Source organism: Gasterosteus aculeatus, chromosome 7, assembly GCF_964276395.1.
Source record: "Gasterosteus aculeatus chromosome 7, fGasAcu3.hap1.1, whole genome shotgun sequence".
Lineage (NCBI taxonomy): Eukaryota > Metazoa > Chordata > Actinopteri > Perciformes > Gasterosteidae > Gasterosteus > Gasterosteus aculeatus.
This window is the reverse complement of record NC_135694.1, coordinates 21,571,170-21,589,112: the sequence shown is the minus strand read 5'-3', so window position 1 is coordinate 21,589,112 and position 17,943 is coordinate 21,571,170. Positions and strand designations below refer to the sequence as shown.

The window sequence follows — 17,943 nt, the reverse complement described above, 5'->3', positions numbered from 1 at the left end:
TACTAATTTACCAGATTTCTGTCTGTTCTGCTCTCAACCCTCACCAATAAGTCTCTGCATGTGACCTCTCCATACCTGAATGGCCTCCAGGTCCCTTTCCATGCCAGTGAGTTTGCGTTGCAGCGCCATCACTCCAGCCAGGTCGTTGCCCAGGCTCTGGGTCGACTCAATCACTTTGGTTTTTTCTTTCATCCAAGATTGGATTTCATTACACTCCAAGTGGTAGTTCTGGATGTTAAGGGCTGACTCTAGGGCAACTTTCTTTTGGTCAGCCAGTTGTTCAAACTCCTTCCATCTAGGGTCCAGAGCAAATGTTACATTAGGCTAAAATGCTAACCACGTGCAGATCAAATGTAATTCTTGATTTTACAAGGTCTGTCAGCTCTGACCTGTTGTGCAGTTGGTCTCGTGTCTGATGGATTTGATCTTTGTTACAGTTGTCGGAGCTCAGCAGCTGCTCAGCCACCTGATTCACATCAGTGACACGAGTGCCTAGGTTGTTCATCTCAGGTTCCAGTGTCTCAAATCTGCAGCAATAAATAATAGACCAGCATCAATTCACTTATTCTGGGTAGTTGAATCCAATTTAGACTAGATATTTCCACAAAATACAACTTTTTGACAGTAGGCTTATCATTCTCATCTTTCGCCCAGACTAACCTCTGTTGGACCACCTCTAGGTCCTCCAGCTTGGTAGGGATCTCCATGCCATGTAACCACTGCTCCTTTTCCTCCACCCACAGCTGGCAGGCACCGGCTTCACTGAACATGCGGTAGAGGGCCAGGGCCCCCTCCAGAGCCTGGCGCCGTGCTACTGACAGAGACTCCAGTTCTTCGTAACGCCGCTCAATATCAGGAAGGCGACCATCCACCTACAGTCAGCCACGAACAATGTTTAGCACCACAAACAGTAGGTCATCACTTAAAATGTATGCAAAAAATAAAGCACACATACCTCAGGGAAGTGTATATAGGCCTGTGGCAGTGCTTGCACCTGCTCGTGCAGGGAGTCGATCCCGGGGCGGTGACTTTGGATCTCCTCCTCCACCTCCCTCTGCTTGCGAGCGATAGTTTGGGTGGAGAACTCATCGTGGCCAACCTCTTGACTTGACACCTGTCTAAACGTCTCCATGATCCATGCCTCCATGTCATTGGCGTCTGTTTGAAACTGGTGCAGGGCCACGGCTTCCTTGAGGCTCTGCTCTCTGAGCTTAGTTGACTGGGGAGCAGACAGAACGTAATAATTGCAAACCAAAAATATGCAATAAAAGCATCCATTTATACGCTACAAATGCAATGAACTGTGATCTTAACCCACCTCCTCCAGGTGTGCCCACTGTGCGTTGATGTCTTGAATCCTTTCTGCGACCTCTGGAGCTCCAAAGTGACCCTCCTGAACCAAAGCTTCTCCAGCAGCGATGCTGTTACTCAGGGGGCCGTAGCGAGCTGCCATCTCATCCCTGAAGGCCTCATGTTTGCTGAGCAGGTGAAGGGCAGAAGTGAGGTCCCGGCCACAGTCTCCACTGGCCAGGATCTGCTCCTGCTCTCGGATCCAGGCTGCTTCTTCTCCCACATCCCACTGGAACTGCCACAAGCGGCGCGACTCCTCGAGACGCACTCTACGTTTCCCGGCAAGCTGACCTAGCTCCTCGTAGGCTTGACCGAGAAGGTCAACCTTCTCACTAACTAGTCCCGGCTCACACGGTTTGTAGGCTGGCAATTAGAAAAAGGCAGGAACACATTGCACTTAGATCTTATGCACACAAAGAAAGAGACCAAATCTACATGAGCTGTAGACTCACCCTGTTCATAAGAAGTGAAGCGCTGTGCCGCTCCCTGAACGGCCTTGATCCTCTCTGCCTGCGCTGAGATGTCAGCCTCTACCAGAGTGTGTTTCTGCAGTAGGTCTAACACGTCATGCAAGTGTTTGCCACAATCCTGAGACTGCAGACGACCCTAAAAAAGAAAGACAAAGTATGTATCTAGTTTTGGTACTTTGTCCATCAACCGAATGTGTGAAGAGAGACTGATTAACATTTAAAACAGATTGAATTGACTCATTACCATTTCATGAGTTACGTTTGCCAAAAAAAGCAGTAATGGATGAGAGCAGAATTCCAACAAGCTGTAGCTTCAGTACATTAACTTGCTGCTACATTAACAATAAAATAGAAACAAAAATCTGTATGCAAGCATTCGAATTATTGGCAATGGTTGATTGAATGAATCACAAGCATATTCCCAGTATTTATAATAAATATATCTTCATCCCAGCTGTCACCCAACAAAAAAAAATACCTTTTCTCAACTGGGAAATTTAAAGAATACCTCAAGTGCCAACATTGTAATGGGTCAAAAGCAGTAAATAGTGCAATCTTTATTATTTAGGTGGTGGTTGGCTAATAACGCAAGGAGGGGTGAGTAGGCAAACACAATATATATATATATATCTTTTACAGAACTGATCAATATTCACAAGTCTTTTTTAAATAATAATAATAAATAATTTATTTATTATTGTTGAATTTAACCAACTCCGGTGAAAAAGAGTCCTAGTGACTGAAGTCGCTTCAGTAAGGCCAATGACAATGCAGCGGAGGATAGGCCTGTAAAAAAGCTAATTACTGCCGTTTATGGCCCTCAGATAAGCACAGACACTAAAGCTGCCGGGGACATATGTTAACAAACACCAACGGACTTGAGAGGATTAGCGAATTCCTTTTTTGTTGATTAAAAATAAAGCCAACAGAACGTAGGAATGCGACGCAGTAGTTCAAACCAGTTAAAACACGCGCTCATTCTGCTCAGTAGGAGTACGTGTCGGGTCGGGTCAGTACCTTCATGTCCGCCATCCAGTCCATGATGTAGCGCATCTCCTCAAACAGTCTCTGAAGGTCGCGGTGGGCGTTCAGCCGCTCTCTGCGTGCGGCCAGAAGCTCCTTCAGGTATTCCCAGAGTCGAAGCACATTGTCCCTCCGTGCGATTACACGCCGCACGTCATGGTACCGCTCTGCTTCCAGCTCTTTGGCGACGGCCTCCACAGCAGCCACGCGCTCCCAATATGCCCCGATGTCGGTCTCTATTGCTTCGTGTTTGCGGGTGGCTGCTTCCACAGCTCCCAGGTCAGTTCCGAAGTTGTCCTAATTACAGAGGAAAGGGAGCTCAATCACGGGGATCCATGCGTTCACGTCAGAAATGAGGATGCACCTGCAGCCACGCATATGTCCGTAGTTGTATTACCTGAGACACCAGCCTCTGGTTCTCACTCAGCCACGTCTCCCGCATGGCGGCCTTGCGATCAAAACGTGCGGCCAGCATCTCCAGCTTCTCCTGGCGGATCAACTCATTCCTCAGGGCCAGCTCTCGCTCGTGCTCGGCCTTTTCCAGTCGCTCCCATGCCTGCGGCGTGAAAACACCAGAGGTTGGAAACGCGCTGCATTTAGGGTACCGAATACAGCTTACATGCTAAATGTCAATTGCATCACATGTCTTGGTGGGAAAAAAACGTCAGTCGTTTTATAGAACAACCCATACCTTGTTGATGTCGGAGATGAGTTTGCCCTCTCTGGGCATGTAGACCTTCTGATTGTTTGCTCTCATCTTGCTCTGGATAGTGAAGAGAAGAACTTCCAAGTTTCCTTTCTCAGTGAATCTGTGTAGACAGAAACCAACTTGGTTTGACATTGTATACAGCTTCTCACTATGGATTCTTGTGGACGACAAGCATTGGTGTGTGCGTGTGTGTGGGGGGGCGCATTCACTAGCTTGAATTAGCACACTCACTTGGGGGGTTTCTCCACAGTTCGGTAGGAGTTAAAAGCCTGCAGCTGGTTTTGCACAGCATTCAGAGAGTTAGCTAGCTGCCGATCATTGAGCGTCCCGATGGTCTGCTCAATCCACTGCAGCAGCTCCGAGGCCAGACTCTCATACTTCTCTATGAGTTGGTCAGCCTCAATAGCATAGTCCAGTACCTGCAACCGAGCGGGAAGTGTGATTCAAGGCAGCCTCTGGGCACACATTTTACTCACACATACCGTGCGCACACACACACACACACACACGCACACACAAAGCTCACCTTGCCAATTCGTTTTCCCTCCACTGCCAGGGCTTTCATCTTCGAGAAGTAATGGTAATAGGTTGCCACGTAGGTAATAATGGATTTCTCATCAGGTTGATCAACATTAACATCTGGAGAGAAAAAAAACAACTCTTTTAATTTAGTGACCATGAACCTCATCATGAATAAGAAAACGTGTCCAAACTTTCGACTGGTACTGTATTTTTAGCAGACATGTGATGAGGTGTTGCCTTCAACAGCCATCAGTCTTTTTTTGAACAGCAGTGCCTTAGCAGACAGTGTGACTCGTGACAGATCATATATTTGCGGCAGCTTTACCCACTCACCTTCTGGGTCGAGGAGCTTGGTGAGCCCAAGATCCTTCTCAGCCACATTGAAAGCGTTCTGGAGATTGTAGTGAGCGTTGGACCTTTTCAGGTTGTCAAACTCAATCACGTCAGGTCTGCAAAGCCCAGGGAACAATTCCAGTTTTAATAATAACAGGCGGCAGGGTAAAAAAATATCATTCGGGCAGACAGAGACATACAGCATCAACTATCTGCAACCATCACGCAAAACCCAAACTTCTCTGTTTACGGAATATGATGCATTAAGTAATCCTTTGGATTTAGGTACAGTCATCTACAGGCAAACAGGCTTATCTGTGGATTAGGCAAGCTATTCAGCCAGTTATTGCTTATTCTTGCTGAACTATGTTTGAATTTTGAGCTTACTTATGCATTAGATGGATGTGAAATCAGCATATCACTTTGATGACCAAATAGGTATGAATTACCATTGTCAAAATATGAGAATGTGGACAAACAACAGCAGGATTTTCACGAAGACTCGGTAGTCATTGCCAGAGGTTTGAATTGTACAATGGTCATGAAACATTGTACTCCACAGCATGTTCTTAATTTGTGAAACTTGGATCAAATTGCTTTAACAATGGAAAGGGAGAATAGATATTTAGTTGCAGATCTTCAAGTGTCTGCTGTTTTGACTCCACTGTGTTTTGAATGGAGCCTGTTCCTGTAAATATCAGTGTCAGGTTTACATGAATATCCCATGGCTCAGTAACTCTAATGAAAACCATGTTGGCATTCATATATCAAGTATCAACTTAAACATGTATTAGGTTGAACAGCAGAGTGTGCAAGAGAGTTATCAAGTGTGGTTCTTTTTACAAGATAAGTGGGTTATTATTTCTGTGATCTAGGTCATCTTACTCCCTATTTTCATCCTTTTAGCCACAACTGTTCGAAGGATGAGTAGAGTAGACGACCTAAATAGAAAAGGGGATAAGACACACCCTAGAGACCCCCTGGTAACACGACCGATCATTTGCTAAAGAAAGATGAACGAGTGGGGGACGATTATTTGAGGGAAAGACCTGTAATAATATGCTTAACAGGAGCCGTTTGTTGTGTGTTAGCAGCTACAGGAAGAAGTCAATGACCTGTGTTTGTGCACGATGGCACTGAACGCCAGGCCATCTCTCCAGCTGGTGGTGAAGTTGTGGATGTTGACATTGGGGTATCTGCAGAGGCCAAAGTCATCAATCATTAACCGATCACAGCACCTTTCATCAGTTTCCATCTTAGTAAAACCACAAATATCAAATGGTCAAAAACAGCTTCAACAAATCAGAACTATTTATTGTTCTACTATTATTGTTTACGTCCAACTCACCCAGCAGTTTTCATTTGGCACCAAAGCAGCAGGGCATCTTTAGCAGATTTCTTTTCCTTGTTGTCTTCAGTCTCCACACTAATGTCCTGGATCTGTCAGCAGAGCATTCTTTAGTTAAGGATTGTTAGATAAGTAGACATTATAATGTCATGACTATAATCTTTACAACATTGTATCTCAGCAAGGATTCTAAATGAATGTTTGCACGATTAACTATTACATAACAGCAGTATCAAAGTCTATTACTCATTCTGTGAGTTTAAGGATGGGCTTGGCTTCACACAGAGACCGGATGTCCCAAAAGAAAACCCGCTTGAGCGGCACGGCACACACTCTTCAACACTACTAACTAACTCTATGTGTTACCTGGAAGCGAAGGATGATGGTCCAGATGAGACCCAGGGTGAGACGGTGATTCCCGTCAACAATGTCATGTGATCCCATGTTTTCTAAATGGACTTTTTGCTCCTTGAGAAACTGCAGGGCTTTATCAACATTCTCCAGGCAGTGGATTCGCATGCGCCCCTTAGTGGGTTTTGGCTGAGGGTAGCAGAGGAAAAAAAAAAAACTTTGTTGAAATTATTGAGCAAAGTACACAAATAAAAAGAAAGGGCGGCAGTAATTTCAAATGAGCAAAACAAGCAGACGCTAGATAAGTATATCAAGAAAGAAGAAATGGATGACATGATTCCTCCTGACTGGTGGTGCAGGGTGAGGGTCATGTTCAGGTCGAGTTAGGGACAGAGAGGGGTGGTTCCCGTGTGATACTGACCAGCTGTTCTCCAGAGAGCACCTCCAGAAGGCGGATTAGCATGCGGCCATCGCGCAGGTCGGTGTACAAGTCACCAATGCGACTTGTGACTCGGCCTAGGTGAGAGTTCACCCATTTGGTAAAGGTCTTCTTCTGTACGGCTTCACGCTCATCTGCAAGAACAAACACGGGGGAGAAGGAGAAGAGGGGGGTGGGGGTTGAAGTTGATTTACACCGACAAGGGTACAATTGACTCCCCTGACTCAGACTCCACTGGCATCAATATCAATGCTGTCAGGGAGAATGAATATTTAGAATCAATTTGTCTGTTAACAAACATCAACAAACAGACTACTTAGATCCGCCCTGAGAGCACACAGGGGACAGTAAATCATACAAACTTCTTAAGCCCTTGTCCCGAGCAGTTCATTTCACAGATAAGCTATGCCATTAATTCTATAGGGTCACTGCATTGACAGCTTAGTGGGAGGATGTCACTCCTCAAACCAAAGTTAACTGGCTCTCGGCCCTCGTGTGCATTGCTAATTACTCTGATGATGTGGTTTTGGGAGAGAAAAGTGACGATGCAAAATTGCACATGAAGACAATGACATATGCTGTTTTTTAACTGGAGCAGGACTAAAAGAAAAAGAATCACGATAAATTAAGCTGTAACAGCAGCTCAGACATATGGACCAAGGGAGTAAGGAGCTAATCCTGCTTTGCCACCTAACAAGGTGACCTCATTTCTAGGACACAAGGTCTTCCTGCCTGGGAGAGCGCTATTCTAGCAAACACCCTCATCCAGACAGCAAATAGATCAGAGGAGCAGCTCTGTGATAATGAGATGACAAAATACAACTGACATGCATCAGTGTGAAAAGAGAAATCATGGTAAAAGACAAACGTATCTCTAAAAACAATGAGGAATCGGCTTGAGAGCAGCTTGTTGTGACAACATGAACCCAACTTCTACATCTTGTGGGCTTCATAAAAGTTTCATCAATCAGCCTCGAGGTGGGAAGGTACATGGAAACAAAGTATCCATCTCCCCATTTGAATTGAATATTTGTCAGTATTATTAGAGTATCTAATTTCAAAGAATGCACAAATCCACATTGCATTTCTCTAAATCAAATACACATCTCATTCAGAACTCAAGGCTTGCAAATACAAACTACTGTAACATTTAATGCAACACTACCAGCCAGGTCCTTATATCTAGACAGTTCATGTAATGGAGGGATATTTTAAATGTCTGCAAGTTGAATATAGTCATACTAAAATAAATCTATAAGTTGACAAAACATTGATGACAAAAAAAAAAAGAATGATTAAAATAAATCAGATCTTTCCTTTTCACTGAAAGTGATGGAACTTGTTTGAAAAACCATAAAAGAAAGTGGTTTACAACTTACTCTTAACTCACTTATGAAGCAATGGCATGTGACCAAAGCAAGCGTGTTGTGCAAATAACCACTTTACCAACTGTTTGCTAAAAAAGAAGATTTGGACATATCCATACGTATGGATAGGTATCCATCGTATCCATACTGTACTTCTCGAGAAGTAACCTGGCCTTGCAATATTTTAATGACCGGGATTACATATTGTTTGTTTATTTATTTTCCATCATCGTACAAATATGTCTTATGCATCAAGGTGGTTTAAAAGACAGGCCACACCTCACATCATGTTTTTCTCGTGGTGACTCAAAAAGGCTCCAAAAGGAATTCCAAAAACATCACTAAAAGGTATGTTGCTATTCTAGCTCAGTGATAAAAAGCTACAGCACTGTGATCCCCCTTCCTTGTATGTATGTAGTACTATATTTATACTGTAGTATACATGCTCATAACTGTCTATTAGGGTGTCTTCTTGTGTAGGATAGTGGCAAAAATCCAAATGTTATATTCGCTGGTTCTTAACATGAACGTATCAGACAAGACTGCAAAGGAAGCACAAGCATTGTTTTCGGAAAGTAAAGTATCCCCTACTGATGTCTCACCCAGTCCTACCTCTCTTATTTCCTGCTGGAAGGCTGGGTAATAATGGAGAGGGCACCTGCATTACAGACAAAGAGTTCAACAGCTGATAAACCCAAAGACATTGAGGAGAACCGGTGCAAAAATACCCAAATCTAAAATTATAAAGACAAACTGGAAATGTTTGTTAAAAGCAGGTGGCTGTCATGGCCTACAGGCATATTTGGAAGGTTGGGGATGTGGCAGCAGGTCTTCTCTGCTATCCCAGATATCGCCCCTTCGTGTTCTGCACAGGAGCTTATCCTGGTTTACCGAAGCTCAAAAGGATGCCAGACAAACAAGAGAACGTTATGGCATCACACTCAAGACTGCTACCGTCAAATAGCCCAGATCATTTTAGCCTCTGTGTGTCGATTACCGTAAAAGCCTTCGCTGGTCTTTTCATTTTTATCCCATTCTCATTTGAACATTTAAAGACTGCCTCACTAAATCTGCTCCGTTGCTCTTTCCATCGCTCCCACGCACCACGCCAACAGATTTCATTATTAAAAAGGGCCGCTACATGATTTGAAGCTGTTCAATGAGCCAGGAGGGGGATTACTGTGGCAGGTGAGGTATTAGTTGAGGAGTCTACATTCCTCCTGACACTTGGTCATGTTGGGACAGCACCCGGCCCCGAGGAGGAGGCAGGGGTCCCGAAGAAGATATGCTGCAACCTCGCCGCTGCTTCGCTGCTCATAACAAGGCTACTGAACGTCCACAAGAGACAGACCAACACAAAGAACATTCTCATTACAAACACAATACGAGGGGATAAGGCCAACAGACAACGTGACATTTATGGATTGTGTTTTAAGTGCAGGTGAGGATATCTCAACTGTGTTTGCATACCCCCGTCAATGGCCATAAAAAAAAACATTTTTTACACAACAGAAACTTGTTCAACAAGTAGGCGGTTGGCTGAAGGCGAGACAATAAACCGCGACTATGTCTCATGTCACGCAAAATAATTGCATAGCAGGCAGACATTCTTACAGATCTACACAATAGACAACAATAGTGGAAGAATGTAAGCATTGTTGAGCAGGTCTATGAATTACTAGTTGGTTTTACTAAGCTTTGCATAATCGTAGTTTTTTTTTGACAAGAATAATCCTAAAGTAATATTTTTCACGCCAGCCTTTAAACATTATCAGTTTTCCCACACACTAGAAATGCAACGTGCCACCGTAAGGGGCTGTAACCTGTAACCTTCATTTGAATACCATTACAAAAATACAATAATGTTATAAACTGGACTACACCTGTAAATCCTTTCACAGTATGTGCCTAAACAGCACTTTGGGGCTAGAGTTAAATATATTCTCATTTAAATTCAATAAAAGAGAGGATTCTAAACTCCCTCCAACTATCCTGGCAGTTTGCGTGTACTGCTTGAGCTGGTTTCTGTGTGAGGGAGGAACACAAGCGATTAGAGTTTCTGATGCCATGTTTTTCCCCCGTTGTTTACTAATGACAGATCAGAACTAGTGGTTACAGGCATCGCCGATGTTTTAAAAACATATTTGGGCATGTCCAGTCACTTGAAATAGGCTTTAGGTATCCCTTAAGGCGAGGGGGGGGGGGGGGGAGGGGGCAGAGCGGGGTGTCTATCAAAGACACCGGGATTTTGCACGTTGTTCGTTCTATTTAATCCTCAAACAAAACTTTGCCACTGTTGATAATGATGATTATCTACAGGTAATCGGAGCACATACGCCGCCAGACTTAATACTGTCTGTCTGTGTTGCTCATGGAGGCTACGATCAAATTTGGTGATAAAATGGAGACCGATGGAACACAATGAATTGTGGGGCCAATGCTAGTTCATATCGATAAAGAAAAGCAATATCTCATTACAGCTACTCACGCTAGATGTAGTTTATGAAAAAGTCTTGGCACTAATTTATTTTATGGGGAGGTTGGAACAAAACCAAGACCTCGGGTGTTGGTTTAAATGCCGCCTGCGGGCCACTGAACATAGGGAAGCAACGAGAGGCTCGGCTGAACACACGTCTCTCTAATCATCAGCTGTATTGTTGCATTGATGCCATGTTTTAATATTTGGTGTGAAACAATGTACATGTATTGTATTGTGATCTGAACATATGTGCTGCTTCGCTAAAACTCTGGTGAGTAAAATGAAGCATTGATTCATTCCGTGTCAGAGTGTGTTGTGTGATGGGGGGGGGGGGGGGCATGGCGAGTCAGAGACCTCCCGCTGAGCCTATTCGAGTTTCCCCACGTTTCTCACCCTCTTCTCAGTGAACCCACCGTGTTGCATGACGCTGCACTTTGGCTCCCAGTGGCGTCACAGCGCAGAGGACGAGGAGTGACTCCATCCATAAATAGCTTATCATGGTACGCACTTCACACAACAGCAACAAATGCATGCTGCATATTTTTGCCCACTTTTCATTTCCATGACACCACATTCACTGTCAAATATTACAAACTTCTTGTTATTTTCTTGCTGAAACGGGCACGAAGCTTTCCAAGGAGCTTCAGCAGAAACACGCTGATAATCACGGAGTGCTGGCGACATGTTTTTCGTTGTACCTGGGTTGAAATGCCCTTGCCATTGAGCTTGCGTAATGAAAGCCTTCGCTGGCCCCGTATTCTAAAAGAATAAGCAAACCGCTTCCATCAATCTGGCTGCTTAAATCTGCCTTAATGACCTTCTTTCGGTCATTCCCTCACAGACATGATTTTGGTTGTGTGCCAAAGGGCAAAGAGAACATAGAGTGAAACTAGTGACCCAGCAACCAACAATGTGATTGGTGTGTATGTACGGGTGCGTAAATGTGTGGGAACATTTTGGTCAGGCACTAAAGGTCTAACACGTTTTGGTACATCTGGATAAAGGCATTACCTGGTATCTCTCAATGTAATCCATCTGATATCTTGAAGAGATCAGGCGTCTCACATATTTGTTGCGTTACTGGCAACATTCCGCACACAAAAGAACACGGTTAAAAAAAGTTCAACCTTAATTCACAGTCAAGGTTACAAAAAATGAGAATACAAATATGTCTCCTTCAAAGGGAGAAAATACAAACTTGACTTCCTACTGTTATGCTGTTTGAGTCACTCAGTAGAGGACGACCTTGACATCTTGAATTTGAGTCTGTTATATGTCCTCATTAGGCATTTTTCAGGTACACTGAAATAGGCAACAGCAGGTTGCATTTTTTGTGCTTAGTGGTGACCAGTTTTCATAGTCAGCAGTCAGTGGTTTGAGCTAACCAATACAATGAGTACATCACAGAGTTTGGGTTTGTAAATAGTTCTGTAAAATGTAAATGAAGGTTCAAATATCTACTCCACCTTCAAAGTCAACAGTTACTTCAGTTTCTACGAGAGCAGTATTAGCAAGTCCCAAACAACCTAGAAATAGAAATCATAGTACAGAATGCTTTACTACATGTACCGTGCACCGTTTGTTCAAATCATTGAACGCACATTAGTGCACTCTTACTTCCACAGGTATTTGAAAATCTACCCTCAGTGTTGCATGTCTGCAGAATTTAGGGAGGCCTTCCTGCATATCATCAGAACAATTATTTGTAACACCCAACTTGCAAAACACAGTGTGCTAAATGGCACGTGCACGTGTTGGCGTTCCCCTCCTCGTAAAAGCAGAACTGCCCTTCCTTTGCTTAAGACTTTGAAAGTAGGGCTGTGGTAAAACTGCCACATTGCCAGATGTGGCACGTTTTTTTACACATTCAGTTGTGAATGCAAACACAACAGTTTGCGGTCACAAGTCTAGAAAGACAATTGGTTTTGCCTCGCCAACAGGTTTGCATCTCACAATGCCAAAAACTGAAAAGGGTGAAGATGCTTAAAATCTTCTATCCCATCCTCTGTCCCTTTTTCAACTCAACAAGCCCTTCAGGTCATGCCCCCTCGCAGCCATCTGCAGCTGCGAATGAGACCGATAGTGGAGGAGGGGGACCTGCCAAGGCCATACACATGAGAGAGGAGACAGAAACAGGCCCCTCTTAGCCAAAACATCTGGAAACATTGGGGCGTGAAAACACAAGCATTGTCCTGAAGCATCCAAAACAGCACCTTCGTGTTACCCTTCCAAGTAGGAGACGGTCAATATTGTGGAAACTGTTCAAACACAACAGGGCACATTTTGTGTGTGCGTGTGGTGAAACGGCACCACGGTAATGTGACTCTGGTTACAGCTGGAGGCCACCAGAGCTTTCACTAGGAGTGTTGGAAATATTCAATTACAACAGTCAATTCATGGTGTGCCACGAGGCCTGAAACTTGACCTAAAACTAAACATTGAGCCCTTTCAAAAATGCAGTTTCTCTAATTAAAGTATATAAGAACAGAGATACTTGGTAGCTAGGCTTTGAATAAGAAGGAGGAAAAAATGTCCTGGTCACCTCTTTGTTGTGACTTGACAGAAAATGTCATGAAAAAAATTAAAATAAAGTCGATACAGATCGACTGAAAGATAACAATAAGAACCTATTGTGTAAAATGAGTCAACTCAGTACAAAAAACATGGTGACTGCAGATTTTGTTTGGACATCTTTTCACATCTCTTTGTTTGTTGTGTATGATTGACCTTGACAACAAAAAGATGAAAAACTCGTTGTTCTTTCAAAGTACTGTGTATTTGTACAGAGCCAAACTGGTAAGGCGGGTTGAGTGACAGTCCAAACTCAAGTCCACAGCAGCAGACTCACAGTAGATAAACCAGGACAACGACCCCGAGGTCTAACAAAGTACACTTCCATGAACTGCAACATCAAATCAAAGCGACGAGTTCTGGACGGCAAAATCAATATCTGGAAGCGTTAGACTCTTGCGCATCTATTGCATTTCGCACACGAGGAACCATAAGATTGCATAACATATTGTGCATGGGGTCATCTGGGCAACTACAACATATTAAGGTTGAAAAAATAGTTTTTGTTTAATGAAACAACTCCTCCTACTGTCAATAAAGACCATTTCATTACACAACGACAATGTTTTTTTTTTGTCAACCATGTGGCCCTGTGCTCCATTCAACCAGTCATCCATGTCCAAAGTTATTTAGTCACTTATCATTCACCGCTCGGTCAAACAATGCTAGATGTGTTCAGTGCTTTGCAGACTGGTGTGGGTCCTGACAATCTGTCTTTAACAATAAATGATTGAAAATGATTAAGAAACAGTTTTTCACCCCAAATATTCCGGTTAGGATACTCATTGTATGGTTAAGATCCAATGTCAAAGAGGAGAAGTGGGAGAACACTGACCTTTCATGAACTGCACATAAGATGGTGACAAATATTGGAAAATGAATGCAAAGATAATGTACAGTACGAAACCATTTGGGAATGTTTCCTTTGTGTATGCGTTTTATCAGCACACATCATGTTTGAAACAGGGAGGGAAGGAGTGACAAAAGGAATGAGCCTCAAGGGTAGTCAGACTGGTAATACAAGTGGGTGTTGCCAAATTATGTTGTTGTGTGTCTTAGAACTTTTAAAATGGGTATGTTTACAGAAAACTCCATCTAGAACATATCCATACGCCGAGATGAAGAACATGTGTCACACATCTTTCATCTTCATTTTCCTAAACATGAATTCATGAATAAAGATCACGGTTGCAATGGAACCCCATTTCACAATATTCCTATTGGAGGGAAGTGTGAATAAATCCTGACAGCGTAAAATGAGTTACTGACCTCCGACCCCTCAAAACTGACATCAGAAGTTTAGGCTTTCTTGCTTAACAAGTTGAAAAGGATATGCAGTCAGTGTGCTTCTGTGTGTACAAGTGAAAATGCTTACTTCGACTCAAAGCCAGTGTGGCGGTGTCGGGGAGAATATATGCACACTTTCTTTCAGCAACTTCTTCCACGTGGCAATCCAGATATTGCTTAATGTATTGTTGGTCTGCTACGAGAATAACAAGCATGCAGAAAAGGCTTGCCCCTCAAATACACTCTGAAGCAACCAGGGAGGGACAGGAAACTACCAAAACACTGAGATCTTCTTGCACACTACTGACTGAAATACCAGTTTCATACACAACAATATTGCTCGCACATACTCAGCTACTGCAAATACATTATCATTTGGCCTTCGAGAACTAGGTTTAAAGCGCACAGGAACATGCCCAACAGGTACACACAGGGATCCAGCAAAAACACTCATCACAACAAAAGCAACATTTACGAATTGTTTTTCACTTTCATTAACACACGGTTCCCTTCATCCCTTTTTCACAGGCCTCTGATTTGGTTTTGCAGGAACTCACGGACCTGAGCCAGAGACAGAGCTGTGCATTGTAAGAAGATAAGGAAAGACAGGTGGCCTAGTGATCAGGTGCCAGCCTGCCTGCTTTAGAGCTGAGCTGAAGCCTTACTGTGTGTCTGCTAGGCTCTAATAGATTCTCTCCATGTTGGGCGCTCAAAACTGAACCGAACTGAGAGGAGTCTTTGAAACCTTTAACAGGGAGATAGCACAACAATGCTAAGCTATAAACAGGGACTAAAAATAATCCACAGCACCTGGTGCTGGGCTAAATAGTCATATTCTACATAAAATACTTGAATAAATATTGGAAAAAGTCGCAACTGTCACTCCGTCTGGTCTATAACTTTTAACATTAAAAAAGCGTTTAGCTAGGGCACACCATAAAGAACTTCAATAGAACGTAAATGAAACTCATTATATTGAAATACATTTGCTTAACTAACCTAAACAAATCATTCCATAAAAAAAATGTAGATTATAAATTCCCTAAGAGATTGAAAGTTCCCTTGTTACCATATCAACAGGTCAGTAGGTCTCTTACCTTGCAGCTGTTTAAACCTTCCTTCTAGGATGTTAGAATATTGCACCTGATTAACAAATGCTGCTGGGGACAAGCAAGGTTCTCGGTCCCTGTGGTCCAGTTCCATGGCCTTTTTTTCTGGATCTCTCTCCTAATAATCCTCTCAGATACAAAGTGAATGGGAGTTCTCCCACATAGCACAAGAGAGGCAACCTCTCCCACTACAAATAAATCGATTCCTTTGGGAGAGATAGATGGAAGATAAAAGCTTCGTATATCCAAAATGCCTTGATTCGTCCTCCTTTTATAGATTCCCTCGAAGCTGTGGCTCCGTCGGGCACAACTCGAGCTGAAAATGTTGCCGCCTGTTCTTTGGCCCCTTTTACTGTATGTACCACCTTGTCCAATGAAAACACAGCACTGCAACGGTGGAGGGTTCTTTCAAAAAATTGATTTCAAACAAAGCTGAAGAAAAAAAATGTTCTCGTGTTTCACCTCGCCTTGTGGAGAATTTCACCACGCTTGTGGCCTCTGAGCAAAGTGAACACTTTTTTGTTGTAGTTGCACTCCGTTAAAAGGCTCTCCTTTCCTTCCCTCCAAACGGCAGAGCACAGCAGTAACCGGCTGCGGTCGGATTGCTGTGTAAACACAGCCGGCTGTGCAGTCTGAAAATTGTATCATTTGCATAAGGTGTGTTTGAGGGAGGAGCACAAAAGGAGAACGCCTTGAAAAGATGAGGGGAGGGAGGAGCTACGGAGGTGCACTAAACCATTAAAAGTTCCATGCTCAGCGTAGCTCGAGGCAGATTATGCAACTGCACCTTAATGCCAGGGAGCAGAGGGGCGTGGCCTGCCAAGAAGGTACATCACAAAACTCCCCATCAGATTGCATCCTCTTATCTGGCCGCCTCTCCCTGTGTGGTTCTATTTCATCCTTACTGACCGCCAGAGGCGGTGTGCAGCACTCTCTGGATGCCTCCAGGATTCATAGAACCGTAGTTAGATACGTAACTTTCGTTTTATTTCTATCACGCTTCCAACAAAAGATTTGATCTTCCTTTTCCTGTTCACGTGGTCTGCCCGGTGATAAGGCGTCATGACAGGAAGGAAGTTGTCGAGAATGAATCAGCAACACAACAAGCTCCTTCCTGCCTGAACAAGATTTGAAATGATGAACTCATGCGTCGGTTTGTCAGGCAGATGGTTAGGCAGGCGTGGGGGTGGAAGGGAGCCATTACCAGTCTAAAATAATTATAGAACCACAGAGCATTGACATATTTCATGTGTTTGACTAGATTAGTGACAATTAGGACAATATTATGAAAAAAAAAAGTTTCCTGTCGGCTTTATGATTATTAAATACGGTTTTCAAAGCCAGATTAAATGATTGTTTGGACATGGACATGTGTTAATTATTTTTCTTCTTCTCTACAGTGGTAAAAGAAGACAGCCTACAGTTTTTTAGCACATATTCTATGCATTTTAAGCATATGTGGATATGCTGGATATTACACAACAGACAATAAAAATGTATCTGCGTATCCACAGCAAGCAAGCGGTTAGCTTAAACGAAACATTAAAAGAAAAACGATGAACATATTTTAGAAATTGAATAACTTATTGAAGGGAAAGGCTTACGCTATCTTGCATAGCCATTATCGCCACCCCCCCCCCCCCCCCCCAAAAAAAAACGCATAAGCTCAAAGATACTGGGTACTAAATATATGTGTGTTTGAAAAGTAAGACAAGACTGTAAACACAGTGAGCACTAAAGGTCACAACCTTTCTTACGAGGGGATGGCGTTAGGTCTGGTCGGTGCGCCGTGGTAAAATATCTGGCTGTTCCTTTTTTATCTGCGCTTGTCCTGATGAGCAGGGAGCATCTGGATGGGTCTCATTAGAGGACCAAATGCTCCGGGCCTCCTGCGACTCAGTGTTTATGGAGGAGGACTGGACTAATGAGATCCGAAGAAAGACGCGCTTCCTTTTGGGGGAACAGAGGCTGTGCAGTGATCACATGCAGCGAGAAACGAGGAGCGCAGAGCTGGTAAACTGGTAATGGCCATTTAGGATCCCAGTGGGCATATATCACACATCCCAATGCCAATGAACATGAAAGGCAGATGTGATGGCAGATTTGTGTGTCTGGCACATGGCTCTTAACATATTTTGATATATTTGTAGGCGGTTTCCTCCCTACAAAATCCATCCGTCATTTAGACGTACTAATAAATAAAAAGACCAGGCAGGATTAACAGTTATTTTCTGAATGTGAAATATGAAAACAAAAAGCGGGGCCGTCTGCCAAAGGGAAATGTGGGAGAAACTCCTGCATTGAGCAAACTGGACTTAATGATAATCAATGGTGGTCTGGTGTGGTGAATGAACACAGCTGAGAAAGAGAAAAAGACAGAAGCTGCGGAGGAGTAACCATGGCCAGAGGGCGAAAGGAGAGATCCACTGCTGAGTATGCCATTTTTTTTTTCATAATACAGCATCGGCCCTTTGAGGGACCTGGGGAAGGGCAGAACAAACACTGGGAGTAAATATCTGATCTGAGGAGGGAATTCGAGCCCCCGCCCAAACAAGTAGGGTTGATTTCTCTTCGGTGATCCACAT

General features: G+C 43.4%; 1 protein-coding gene across 4 annotated transcripts in view; it reads right to left on the bottom strand.

The window, feature by feature from the left end:
- The window catches only part of sptbn2 (spectrin, beta, non-erythrocytic 2), a 43,091-nt gene that overhangs the window by 12,488 nt on the left and 12,660 nt on the right, over positions 1-17,943 (bottom strand). For 2 of the 4 annotated variants that reach the window (XM_040179744.2, XM_040179746.2), the window contains exons 1-17: positions 15,347-16,107; positions 6,528-6,679; positions 6,122-6,295; positions 5,756-5,847; positions 5,523-5,603; positions 4,408-4,523; positions 4,079-4,191; positions 3,784-3,971; positions 3,535-3,652; positions 3,241-3,399; positions 2,838-3,140; positions 1,803-1,956; positions 1,319-1,713; positions 956-1,219; positions 661-872; positions 390-527; positions 76-295 (exon numbers count right to left, since the gene is read on the bottom strand). In XM_040179744.2, coding sequence (XP_040035678.2) covers positions 76-295; positions 390-527; positions 661-872; positions 956-1,219; positions 1,319-1,713; positions 1,803-1,956; positions 2,838-3,140; positions 3,241-3,399; positions 3,535-3,652; positions 3,784-3,971; positions 4,079-4,191; positions 4,408-4,523; positions 5,523-5,603; positions 5,756-5,847; positions 6,122-6,295; positions 6,528-6,679; positions 15,347-15,452 — 2,985 coding nt within the window. In that variant the 5' untranslated portion in view covers positions 15,453-16,107. Of the gene's footprint in view, positions 1-75; positions 296-389; positions 528-660; positions 873-955; positions 1,220-1,318; positions 1,714-1,802; positions 1,957-2,837; positions 3,141-3,240; positions 3,400-3,534; positions 3,653-3,783; positions 3,972-4,078; positions 4,192-4,407; positions 4,524-5,522; positions 5,604-5,755; positions 5,848-6,121; positions 6,296-6,527; positions 6,680-15,346; positions 16,108-17,943 lie in introns of those variants that run through there. The other 2 variants (XM_040179742.2, XM_078105145.1) reach the window with 1 other exon arrangement.